We start from the raw sequence: 13,461 nt of genomic DNA on the forward strand, positions 1-13,461 counted from the left end.
CTACATGAAGATAGCAGTATTTATTTTCAAACTGTTGTAGCCAAGCTATATTTTGTATTATAATTTTTTTTACAAAGAGTATGTGTTAAAACAACTGTTATATATATATATATATATATATATATATATATATATATATATATAAACATATATATATAAACATATAAACATGTTTTCAGACTTGAATACCTCACTAAGATCTTCTGGATTTTGTCTTTGGTGGTCGTGTTTAACTGAGCTGTACACAGCTAATATTGTGGATTTAGCTGTTGACTGCTTTGTAAATTATTTTCACTTCAATGTATTCCAAAAAACACTGAATTTTCTACAGATACCACAATCACAGAAAATGAAAGTAAATTACATCAAACGGTTTGTGGATGGATGGTTTGTTTGAGATTATTGTGACACAAACTTCAGCTCTAATTCTATTAATTTTGAGTTCGTAGTTGCAGGTATTAATAATGGGGGACACTGGGACCATTTGTTCTGGCAGATTTTTTGTGGTCTGATTACATAAAACGCCTTGTTCCTAGACTTTAGTAGAGGGAGCTGCTCCTGTGACCCCCCCCCCCCCAACACACACACACACACACACACACCTCCCTCCCTTGTCCCTTCAAAGACATTATGCGAAGCAGCAAGGCACATCACTGCATGTTAAAGAGCCACAGATCACTGATGGTCTGCAAAGTCCTTTAAACCTTAAATTAAGTTTTGATGCTGATATGCCTTCAAATGCGGGACAGAAGTGATCATCTTCACCACCCACACAGGATATCACAGGTTAATTTGGCCACTTTAACTGCACACATCCACAGCGGTGTGTGTCAGAGACACATACATGTGAGGAACCCGGCCAAATCCCATTTATGTATGATTAAGAGTGCAGTTTGCAGTCACACAGGTAGAGTAAGAGTAGAGCAGGTTCTCACTAAAAATACTGAATAAATGAAAGGGGTGCTACACTACAGTCCTGTGTCTGAGGTGTCATAGAGAAGTTGTTGACAGGTTGGTCATCATCAGTTATACACATATTGTTTAGATCTGGTGGTATCTGAGATCCAGGTTTTATTTTGTGCAAACTGGGTCTTTTTCAGCTGTTGTTTCTTCAGCATTAGCCAAGCCTCTGTTACAGAAAATGATACTGCCAGCTGTTGAAGTCAGTCTTTAGCCAGATGAAATATGAACCAGTCACTGCTGGTATTTTCGCTGATTGCCAGAACTTTTAAGCGAAGCCTGCAGGGGATCCGCACAGCATCCTTTCAGCCAGGCAGACACATTCTGCACATTGGATAGCTGTAGCAGTCCTGCTCAGCAAGATAAGAGTTGGCATTCTCATCAGCTCTCACACACACAAGCATTAACAAGCATGTTTCTCAGATTTAAGCCCCTTTCACGGTGAAGCCTTTGCTTATGTTTAAAACATATCTTGTGAGGCAAGCTGCACTGAAAACCAGGTTTTATTGGGGACCTTTTTTTTTTTTTTAGAGAACTTCCCTCTTAAAATTAGTCTATGTCGTGTTGCAGGTCTTTGAATGGAGGCTCCAATCAAAAATAGACTGTGTGAAGTCACACAGCTTGTGTGATTGAGGATGTGTGAGCTCTCTGACAGGAGGCTGCTCTGACAAGCAGAAGCTGTGAAAGTTGGAGGCGCTAGCATCTGCTTGAGTTTAGCTTTTGAAATGGAATGTGCTCTAGTAGATGAAGTGGTCCTTGTTGCTTTTTGGCACTTAGAAAATCTTTCCAATGCTGGTTGATCATCAACTGTGAGTAGCATGAATATTTCTGTCACTATGTTGTGGGTGAAGACAATGTTCGGAGAGCAGGAACCACGTTTCTCACATGATTTTCCAGTAAACACACTGGAAATATATTCACCATAAACTCACAGTCACTGACAGACAAGGTCACACTTTGCTGTACGTTGCATGAACACATGCAGGCGAAAGCAGTGATGTGAACAGCCAACTCACACTCTCTCCCTGCAGTCTGGCACATGCTGCCTGTATTGGACATCTATTCCTGCAGGTTGTTACTGGAGTAGAAACTAGATGTCTCTGATACAGTTTTGGAGACACTACGGGATGAGGAGCCGTTTGAAGTGAGGTCCAGCGATGAGCTATGTCTTGCTGCAGCTGCAGCCCCGGCAGGTCCTAGTCCTACCATAGCCTTAACCTTTGGCTGCTCCACGTCATCCCCAACATGAAGAACGGTCGATACAGTGGTCTCCATTCGGCTGGCCTTGTAAACGCTTGTCTGGGTCTGAAGGTAGCGAGTGGACTTGAGTTCCAGGCCTTCGTAAGAGCCTTGAGGGACACAGGGGCAGCAATGAAATGCTTGTTTGAAACCAGCACGAAACCTGTGGAAGAAAAGCACAGGTGAGTTCGATTTTAAATGGTTTGAGTGCATTTTAAACAAAAGATGCTATTCACAGACTGGTTTAATCAGTAAGTGCAATAAACAAATGGATCAGCTGCTACGTGTGATGGTTTCTCATTTTCACTATACAGACATCTGAAGGCCAACAGATTAATCTGCAACCCCAAATGTTAGTGATGCACTTTAAAACTTAAAAACAAATCTTGACAAAAGCAAAATATGTAGCTTGAAATTGCATAAGTTTATTGCCTGGACATTTTCTGGTGCACATAACAGATACAATGGCTGAGCATGAAATCCAATTTATGTTTCTATGAAGATGCAAGAGTCACTCTATATGCAAAAAGCCAACCAAATCCCTTGTATTTATTTCAATAATAATAATAGACATTTGGAAGTATAGATACATAATGGTAAAAAAAAACAAACAAACAAAAAAACAAAACAAAAACTACTAGTCACAGAGAGAAAAAAGATGCATCGATAACCGTTATGTAAAAGAATTGCAGCTGTGATGTGGCTGATTATTCCCATCCTGATATTCACCCTGTCACTGATCAAGTTTGCTGTGGCTGTAAAGACCAATTTAATGTTTAACGTTTTTATTAGACAAAACAAAATCTGTAATTTTTTGTTGTTTTAAATCCTTTATAAAAACTTTTGCTTTACATGTGAAGAGCTCAAATGTTTTTAAATCAGTTTTTTTTTTTTTTTTTTGGTCGTATTGTCCTGTTAAAAACCCAAACTCCCACCATCCACTACTGTTTTTAAATGGCATTTTTAAAAGATGGGAATAAGACAGAATCAGTGAATGTGGTTTACATAAATACAATAATAAAACAAACAACCAACAAACTTAAACTACTGAACTAAAACGTTGAATGATTTGTTGAAATGGGTTCTGTCTGTTTTGAAGGAGACTCAAAGGGAGAATAGAAACAACTTTGCGAATGGTGTCAGGTTGGAAAAAGGTTATAATGATGGGAATTAATTGTTTAAGGTCTGAGCTAGCTCTCATGTCTGACCAGTTTCTTCACAGATGTGATATAATATTCCAGATATTCACAGAGATATAAAAGTAATTCCAGTAAAAGAGCCTTCTGTGTTTTCTTCTGGATATCCATCACAGTTGTGATCTTATGGTTAGTACAGCTATTTCCCTCTGGTGAAACTGCACAGCCAAGTTGATTCATTTTAAACCAGTTCATCGAAAAAGAAATGGTTAACATTTCTTATTTGCAACTTTTCAAAATATGGCTTCAGATTTGCTTTGCTAGTGAATGGAAACTCGGCTAATGTGTAAAGAAAACCATGATGAAAACCATGATGTTAGCGTGCTGTTGTTTGTAAAAGCTTTTAACATACCGCACCTTGATTTTTTTTTTCTCTCTACAATGACATGTACAATAACAGGCAGACAGGTTGGACATCTTCCCAGTCTGACAAGACTGTTTACACTGACTACAGCTTGATGGAGAACTGCAGAACACAGGCACCTTGTAAAGAGACTAAGAAATGTAGTGCTAAAAAACACTGTCAAGAGGCACAGACAGTTTGTAAATGAAGCATTCTGATGCTTGTTAACACATTTTAAGGTGTTATAAAAAAAAAGAAAAAAAAAAAAAAAACTCAAGGCATGAATTAAATGACGGAAAATCAACAAACTGATGGATCACTACTTTAAACAGCTTAACACGATACCTAAACAAGGAGAGACATGAAAAATGTGGAAAAAAAGAGGAAATATAAATTCCCATGAGGACAGAAATTTAAAAAAAAAGCTGATGAAGGATCCCTGATCTGTCATAGTCTAGATTTTATTTATGTCAGCTTAGGTGATCGAGACCAAAGACCATTTAATATGCTGGACAGAGTGGAGAGTAAATCCAAGCTTACATATTTTCATTTTTAGGACTTAATGAATTTCTGAGGTGAAAACAACCAAGTGTGAAATTTCATTTCTCCTCCAGCACAAAGATGAGTGACTGTGATGGAGGACAATGAGAGATGCTTGAATAAAGACACAAGCTGAGCTGACCATCTGTCTTTAATTTGCTAAACGATGATATTTAGACTCGGTGACATTTTAGCAGACAGGTTGTAGATTGCTAACGCTGTTAACAGCCAACCGCTTCCAGAAATGAATTAATGCTTTAAGTCTATTTTAGATTCAGTCTATTTGTGGAAGTCAGACAGTTTCCAGACAGCAAATCTCAAAGCTGTGAACACACCCCTGTGTGTACAGTCCACTGAAGAAACTGCTGTTAGGGCAACAAAAACAGCGTTGGCTCAGAAATACTGTGATGTTTGAATTAAGCACACTGAGAATTTCTTCATAGTTTGCTGAGTATTTGTCACAAAATGGACCTGACAAAAAATCCTGCATTGTGTTTAGTGAATTAAAAAAAAACAACCTTCTTTTTCTTTTTTTAAACTTGTTTCTATGCTGATTTATAATCAATGTTTCATAGTCATTTAAAATAGATTATTTTCTTTATACTAATCATATTATTATTAATTATGGAACTTATTATTGATCATCTGAATATGCATATTCATATGAGCTCATATTTATTTAAAATTTCTGTATTGATTTATTATAATTTCCCCTGGAATTAATAACATATTTGTCTTTCATTCATGTGCCACCTGATATAATAATGGAATATATTGAAGGAAAGTGACAACAACCTTAGAAATAACCTACTTGATAAGTTAAAAATACACATGTACTATGGCTGTTATTTTTTCAAACACTACATGCTGTAAATGTAAATTAGCTGCCTTTTTTTCATTTTTCATCAGTGATATTAAATCCAAAGTGATTCTGCACATTACTTTTTAATCAGGTGCATTATTATTTATTTACTGCCATGTTCTACTGTTCATTTTTAACAGAGAGAACAACAGTAATATTATTCTTTATGCAGAGGATGTGGTTGCCCTCTGCAGAGCTTCGTGGACTCATACTCTTTGTATTTTGAGCAATCCTTTAAAGACTGAATTTTATTTTATTTTATTTTTTAAACCACATGTTCAGACTGTGGTGGAAATTGCAAACAGAAAACCATTGCTGGAGCCTCACTGTGTCCAAGTTAAAAAGATTTATTTTCTATGGGAATAGGAGGGGGAATTGCCACTGGAGCTGCCTGAAGCTGTTTTATCAAAAAGAACCATGTGGGAAATGCTGAGGTAAAATCTTTGTTCAGGAAGGGGTTTGTGTGGGTACATGTATGACAGTGCTCACTAACCTGTCATTGAGGCAGCAGTAGATGATGGGGTTGTACATAGTGGAGCTCATGGCCAACCACATGATGGCCAGGTAGAACTGCTGCATGAACGGCTCCTCAAGCAAATGGGGTAAGAACTGGTGCAGTAGGAAGTAGATATGGTATGGCAGCCAGCAGGTGGCAAATGTACACACCACCACAATCATCATCTTCACCACCTGTTGAACATATGACAGCTCAGTAAACATGGGTTCTTTTGCCAGGGGCACCATTCAGAGGTTTGGGCAGCTATAATGTAAGCAGTCATCTTTAATAAGACATGGGGGGGGAAAAAAAAGAAAAAAAAAAAAGACCATGAATAATGTAATTCCTCAAATATTGTCCCAACAAACAGTCATAAGCGCCTCTAAACATCCGCCTGGCATCCTAAAGAAGTAAAATGACACAGTAAAGCTATAAGAACACAGTAAAGTTTCCCAGGTGTACCTTTCATTAGTTTGTAAAAGATGGCGGATGTCTAATTGAGTTGTAAAAGATGAAGAAAAAAAATTCACCAAAAAAAAAAAGTTTCCTTAAAAGAAAATAACAAATGACCACAAGTTCAATGCAAAGGCCCCTCAGGAAGGCTTAAAAAGTCTTTGGTGTGGTGATATTGATCATCGGGTGTTGGAAGGGTCATCAGAAGAAAACCAACCATGTGTTAAGAAACCTTAGTCATAATGGAAACATTTCGTGTAGATTATTAAAGTTAAAACAGAGTATTATGGCCACCATGAGAGACTGTGGATTGGGGTTAAAAAAACAAACAAAAAAATCAGAATTTCACTAGAACGATTAATCAGAATTTGGAGACCCGTTGCACTGTCTGGTACCACTAGTGGTAGAGGGAAGCAGGATTTATCTAATTAACTGACATTTCTGGAGACAAATATCACACTCAGCATTAAAAGTTAATTAAGGACAGAATCGGCAACACAATAATATCTAGAACACACCACAAAACCCACTCTGCACCACCTGAGCAGGTCAGAAAAACTACAACTTTAAGACCTATGAACATACCCCAAAACAGAAATGGATGCAAGATATGCCAAAAATTCCACAGAGGAAGAAGCCTTCTGCACAAATAAAGGGACATAAATGACTTTTTAAATGGGGTGTTGTTGACTAACAATAGAATCCAAAATATGTCACAACTTATTGGCCTTTGAAAATTAGTAAATCGTTTACTCAGTAAGCTATTTACATTTACAAAAACATGTTTATGTGTGGACCACATAACAAGGAAAAACCACCAGAGATGACCGTGTTGTAGCAGATTCAGGCACAAACATCACTTATAATTACGTGATCAGATGTACCACACTGCCCGGTTTATTTCCACTGTGGACTCGACTTTTGCCTTCTACCTGGAACAAGCCTCTCTGTTGGCTCAACATCTGACTTCAAAACTGTCTGTTCAGAAAAACAAAAAACATCTGCTGCTATTACAAATGTAATGTTAATGGAAGCTTCATTAATCCTGTCAATAACACAAAGCACTCACTGATGATGAACAGAAGATAATTCAGAGATGAAACATAGTGGCTGCTTCATTAGAGTGGAGGGTAGATATATATATACATATATATATATATATATATATATATATATATATATATATATATATATATGAGAGAGAGAAACAAATCTTGGAGAGGGACATTTAGCTGCTAAAACCAGGGGGTAAAGAGGCTGTAGCTGGCTGAAAGACCAACAGGTGGGCTGAAAAAACAATTAGAAAAAGAAAAAAGAAGGACCTCAGGAGGTCCAGGTTTGTAGTGTTGTGAAGATTATTTCATTCATTTCAACCATGTTGAGCTGAAGGAAGCAGAGAAAAATGTACAGGGGGGTTGGGGGGTTCTTTAAAAACCTTATTTTACCTTGCGCTTGGCAGTCAGCTGCTCCCTGTAGCGGTCAGAAGAGTCTCCAGGAATCTCACTGGCCCAGAGGGTCAGTCCCACTGCAAGGTAAGCGCAGCCCATCACCAGCAGAGGAAGGAAGTAGATCAGGATGGCCACACACACCTGATACCTACAACACATGGCAAAAATCATCTAACTGGCTCGTAGTGAAGTATATGTCTGATTGCCTCCAGTGCAATTATTTATGCTCACAGTCAGATTACTAGACCTTTTAAAATCATTTTTGTTAACATGTCATAGGGGGAAAAACTCAGGGGTATTGTGCTCACTCACTGACACAGATTAGCCTTAAAATGACACAAACCCAGTCTGTGGAACTGTCTTATGCAAAAGTAGAACAGTATGTAATGCGGTGCTATGATACTTTGGTTTCAGCTTGAGATGCAAAAAAAGAAAATTGTTCCTCTTATGGCCTTTTATTGAGGTCACATGTTTAGCTCTGCTTTCAGAAAATCTAATTCTCTAAACTGAGTGGTCTGACAGCTGCCTAAGATAAAACATAAGTACAGCAACACTTAAAAAACAAAAACAAACAAAACACACACACCCACACACACACACACACACACACACACACGCACGCACACACACACACACACACACACACACACACACACACACACATCCCTTTTAAATGTTAAAAATTGTACTTGCTTTGCTTTTCACCTGTACTTTATTTAATCAGTTACGGAAGTTGTCCACATTTGTGAATAAATCAGTTGCTGTTGGCCCCTAAAATTAACTTTCAGCCAATCAGAATTTCAACCTACACAGCATGTCTTGCTAAGAATGCCACTGTTAGGTTTATAGAGGAGACAAGTCTGCTGCCACTGGTTTAAAACTCAAACTCATTTACTCTACATAGGAGAAGATAGATCCAGATAAATACCTATATATATATATATATATATATATATATATATATATATAAATATATATACACTACAGTTCAAAAGTTTGGGGTCACTTCCCTATTGAATCCCATGGCAAAGTGACTCCAAACTTTTGAACGGTAGTGTATACATATATATATATATAAGACAGCTTAGTATGTGACTCTTATTGTACTTACTGAATAAAACTAATGTAACATTAGCTACAAAAAAAATCTTTAAATAAAGGCTTTGACATTATAACTTTAAACCCAGTAAAACACTGAGTTTATGCTGAGAATACAAGCTGAAATGGCCAAAAGAAACACTAAATCAAATCTAGGCTTCTCACATGCGGTGTGGGATCCTTGATCTGTTTCATGTCTAGCAATGCAAACACTGTTAAAAATGTCAGATCATACTTCTCTGTGCATGCACACACTGCGCTTGTTGTCATCCAAAGTCAAACCTGACAGTGTAAAAATAAACATAGAGCAGAGCAGCAGCAGTAACACGTTGCAAACGTATGCTGAGACGTCTGCTGAAGCCATGTTGAAATCAAATTCACCCCACATATGTATGTTAGTAGAGTAGTATTACATCACAGTACATATATATTTTTATACTTTAAACATTTAAATTACCAAGTAGCCAAACTTTTCAGTCATACTATATATATGCAGCTTATATCATCTAAATAAATTTTAATTCAAATATAGAAGAAATGGTAAATGTATTGAACACTACACAGACAATCAGGTTTGTTTTTAGATCTATACTGAGGTATATGTTAAGATGGATGCGATTGTACAGAGACATTTTCAAAAAAGTTCTGTGTAATAATAAGATTGATGACAGGGTAAGTGAAGCCCAGCAGAGAAGTTAAAAGTATGTGTGACTAAAGTGTTCATGTTTGTTGATGTTTATTTCCATTCTTGCTGCTGGCTGGACCATAATTTGCCTTTTGGGGGCAATAAAACTGACCTTGACCCTTGAAAGGTTAGCAGAGGTTTAACGCTGCTTATTCAGGGTTATTCCAAATATAAACAAGACTGGTCATAAATGTAACCCCATTTTTGTAAGCAAACACACTTGAATAGTAAAATAACTGTAGTGTATCATAGAAGACAAGACATGCTCCATAAGATCAGCAAAACTGATTTCTGAATTTCTGTCGCAAAGACATAAACTTATTAAACAGGAGCACTTACTGTAAGAACTTGTATATCATAATAACAGAGAAAAGTAGTCAGGTAAATTATGGTTTCCATTTGTTCAATGAAAGCTCATATTTAAATCTGCAGTACTTGTAATTAACGAGGAATGTGTTTTACTGTTTTAGTGGTCAGCAATTCAGACTCAAGCTAAGGAAGCATGTAAAGGGCGGCATGGCTCAGCAAGGTATAGTGGTCATCTTGTAACCCGAGGGTTGCCGGTTTGATCCTCAGCCAAGTCGAGTTCATGTTAAGGTGTCCTTGGGCAAGACACCGAACCCCTAATTGCTCCTGATCGGTCGTGGTTAGCGCCTTGCATGGCAGCTTCCGCCATCAGTGTGTGAATAGGTGAATGTGAGGTATGATGTAAAGAGCTTTGGGTATCGTCCCAGGTAACGTAAAGCGCTATATAAATACGGAACATTTACCATTTTAAAGAAAACGGAAAAAAGAAATGTTGTTCATCAAAAAGAAAAGGAAGAAAATCCAGGCAGGAAACAAAGGAGAAGAGATCAGACAGTATAATTAAGTTCAGTAGAGTGACGGTAGACTGGGAAGACAAGTGAAACTTCTCTGGAGAGTAAACTGGAGGTTGAAACCAGATCCCCTCACATTATACTGGGACTCTGGGCCAGAGTCTGTCTGCAGACAAAACTTAATTTGGTATGAGGATTAAATGGATAAGAGAACAAAGTTCTGAAAGAGGACAAAGAAAACCAGGAGGTAGATAAACAACAGAAATAACTGACTAAAGAAAGACGAGTAAAGAAACTGGTAGCCAGTATGAAACAGGAGGAAGCAAAACTAATCAGAATAGTAAAAACATCTCAACAACCATCTCACTTGGTTATCTTGACATGGAATTTGATGGCCAATATAGTAATTAAATATATTTTAATTACCAGCATAGTTTGGTAATAGTTTGAAGTTTGTTTTAAGGCCACGTCAGTCACTGTGGATCCAACCCGCCAGATTCCTGGAGCACTGATGCAGAAAAATAGGTATTTATTCAAGAGAAGCCTAATCAATCAATGCATTTTCCCAATGACTTAAGAAATAGATTTACTTTGTTAAGCAATTTAACATGTGAGAACTTCACCCAGACCTCTTCTTCAGTAGCTGTCCACTAAATTAAAATCCTTTATGGAATAATTAAATGTGACAGTTTAAGTATTTAGTGAATGATTTGCTTATCCATCACAGACATATTGTTTGATCCTGTTCTGTCATTGTAAGGTTAGTCAATTAAATGTCCATAAAAAGCAGAAAATGATATAATATCTTTTTGAGCCGTGAACAAGCGTGCATATTGTGATTAACCTTATTCGTTGAGAGAAGACCCCCTAATTCCAGCATCCACAGAGGAACAGTCCGTCACCCCCTGTCTAAACACTGCAGATAAGCCTCAGAGGCCATTTTTATGGCAATTACTATGTTAATCCGACTGACTACTCAGGAGCTAGGCAGAAATCAAAGAACATATGAACACACTCTGAGGTACACACACATACCCTACAAAGTACGTACATTACCAAGTCTAAGTAGAATACATCAGAGTCTTGACAGCGGCATCAAGAGCGCAGCCTGAGGGGGTCTCATCTGCGGGTATAAATTGTAAGATACAGATGGACATGTGTCTGCCTTCAGGTCTGGCTGACCAGGACATTTTTAAATGAATTTCCTGCAGCTGCAGCCAAAGCTCAAATAATGGTGATGTGATGGTACTTTAATAGGACGCTCACCCACAGTGTTTTACAATTAACTTACAATGGATGAAGGACAAAAACAGGTTTAACAGCAGCAGATTTGCTGTAGCTTTCAAGTCCTCTCGGCAGGAAGTTATTTCTTAATTTAAGTTTGAAGGTTTTCAACTCTATTCTTCTTAGCTCTTTCATTTATAAGCAATAATTACAATTTTCCTGCCTTGACATTAAATGGAAGCAAAATAAAGAAAATCAGTTGAGTTAACCGAGTTCCCACTTCAGGGTTTGTTGGATTGTGACAGATTTATGCATGTGCTCTTAAAATGTTTTATTCCTTGAAAGTATTTGTTGAGCCCTAAAATTATGCATCATTCAAAAAGCAAAACTGCAGAACGATAGAAGCAGCTGTAGTGGTTTTTCCAGGAAAATACTGGCTGATTGTGGACATGGTTGGGTTGACACTGAGGATCACATGATGTCAACACAGTTGTGAAGGTCTAAGTTGTTTTGCTGTAAAAGGCACAGATACACCAGCAGTCACCATCTGACTGTCAGTGGATTTGCTTGTAAGGATAAAGTAAATACTTTTGTGTTGGGTTCAACTTTGATAATCATCAAATCAAGAGAATTTACATCTTTCTTTTTCTTTTTGGAGATTACTACTGTTGGCCAGTGCTAACAGATGTCTGGTCAGTCTTTTATATGAACTCTTCCTAGCCTGGAAGTCACAGGAAAAGACTCCATCTGTTATTAAACCACAGCCTTCCAATATTTTAAGAGGCAATTGACTGCATTCCCCTTAAAAGTTCTGCCTGGTACTCTTGTAATTTTGTAACATTGTTGTGTTTTACTTCTACTGCATATTGCAGCAGGGCTCAGATTTTACTGAAATGAAACTCTTATTTACTGAGCTATAATATAAGATTTGGGTTAGGCTAAAGTAAAAACAACTAAGGGAGGCCATCCGTCATTAACCACCAACCACAGGACCGTTGTCAAAGTAGGAAAGAGGTCTTAAAGGCTTAGAGACATCAAACCAATGTGATTAAAGGCTCCGTACCACCTCTCCTCATGTCACTCCTGTCTGAGCAACAAAGGAAACTGCCAGCCAGGATGTAGAATCCACACCTGTGCAGGAGGACTAAAGGGGTAATATACCTCTGTACATTATGTAATGAATTACATTATCATACCACGTAAAAATATAAACAAATAAATGCAATTTGCAGAAAATAATTCTGGGGATAAGATGAAGGAAGCATACTTTCAATATTATTAGTGATATTAGTTTTATCACCTCTAATTATATTATAAGATACTACTGAGTCACTACAGCAGGTATTGTGGTTATCATTATCACTGTTGTCATTCTTATTGTGATCATTAAGAATATTGTTAATAATCAATAAAGGATCCAAAGAATATGGAGGAATGTCAGCATGTAAAGGCCAAAAGAGCAAACCTTAATTGGAAACCTGTTATCCCAGAGCCCTCATATCCCGCTGCATGTCCCAATCCATGGTAAAGTCGCAGAGGTAGGACTCAAACACAGACCTATACAGGCAGGTGAATATAAACCCAAGAACCAAGCACAGAGAGATGTAAGTGAAGAAGAGCAAGTCTAGACAGGAAAGACAATAATTTGACAAAGAGCATAGAAAACCTGTTTTTTTTTTTAACTGTGGGAGCTAATACCTTAATGGAGATGTGGTAATCGGAAACAAAAGTCAGTGAGGCATGCAACAAAACTCAGAAACGAACATGAAAGGCAGGAATAACATAAAACAGAAAGCACAGATAAAACTTAAAAACAAAGGACATATATACAAACTAAAACACAACAAAACCTACAGACCATGACACTGAGCCCAGACCCATCAATCACCAGTCACTTCAAGTGTCACTGTGCAAACCAAAGCTGCACGTTTTTCTAGGCTCTGAGGTATCTGGGATAAACCATCACATAGCTGAATTTTTTTACTGTGGTCAGATCAGTTTGTATTCCAGTTCTGTGTGTGCTCTGGACCAAAAACCAAAAGAACCATCCAAGCTGTTATCTGCAACAAGTCTAAAAGACAGGCTCTGTGATAGTGTGG

At 37.6% G+C, this 13,461-nt stretch overlaps 1 protein-coding gene across 1 annotated transcript in view; it reads right to left on the reverse strand.

The window, feature by feature from the left end:
• Nucleotides 1–202: 202 nt before the first annotated feature.
• tacr1a (tachykinin receptor 1a) overlaps nucleotides 203–13,461 on the reverse strand; it is a 55,594-nt gene continuing 42,335 nt past the window's right edge. Inside the window, exons 3-5 of the mRNA XM_041998738.1 lie at nucleotides 7,535–7,685; nucleotides 5,634–5,830; nucleotides 203–2,362 (exon numbers count right to left, since the gene is read on the reverse strand). Of these exons, the coding sequence (XP_041854672.1) occupies nucleotides 2,020–2,362; nucleotides 5,634–5,830; nucleotides 7,535–7,685 (691 nt within the window). The 3' untranslated portion in view covers nucleotides 203–2,019. The remainder of the gene's footprint in view (nucleotides 2,363–5,633; nucleotides 5,831–7,534; nucleotides 7,686–13,461) is intronic.

This window comes from Melanotaenia boesemani, chromosome 11 (assembly GCF_017639745.1).
Source record: "Melanotaenia boesemani isolate fMelBoe1 chromosome 11, fMelBoe1.pri, whole genome shotgun sequence".
Lineage (NCBI taxonomy): Eukaryota > Metazoa > Chordata > Actinopteri > Atheriniformes > Melanotaeniidae > Melanotaenia > Melanotaenia boesemani.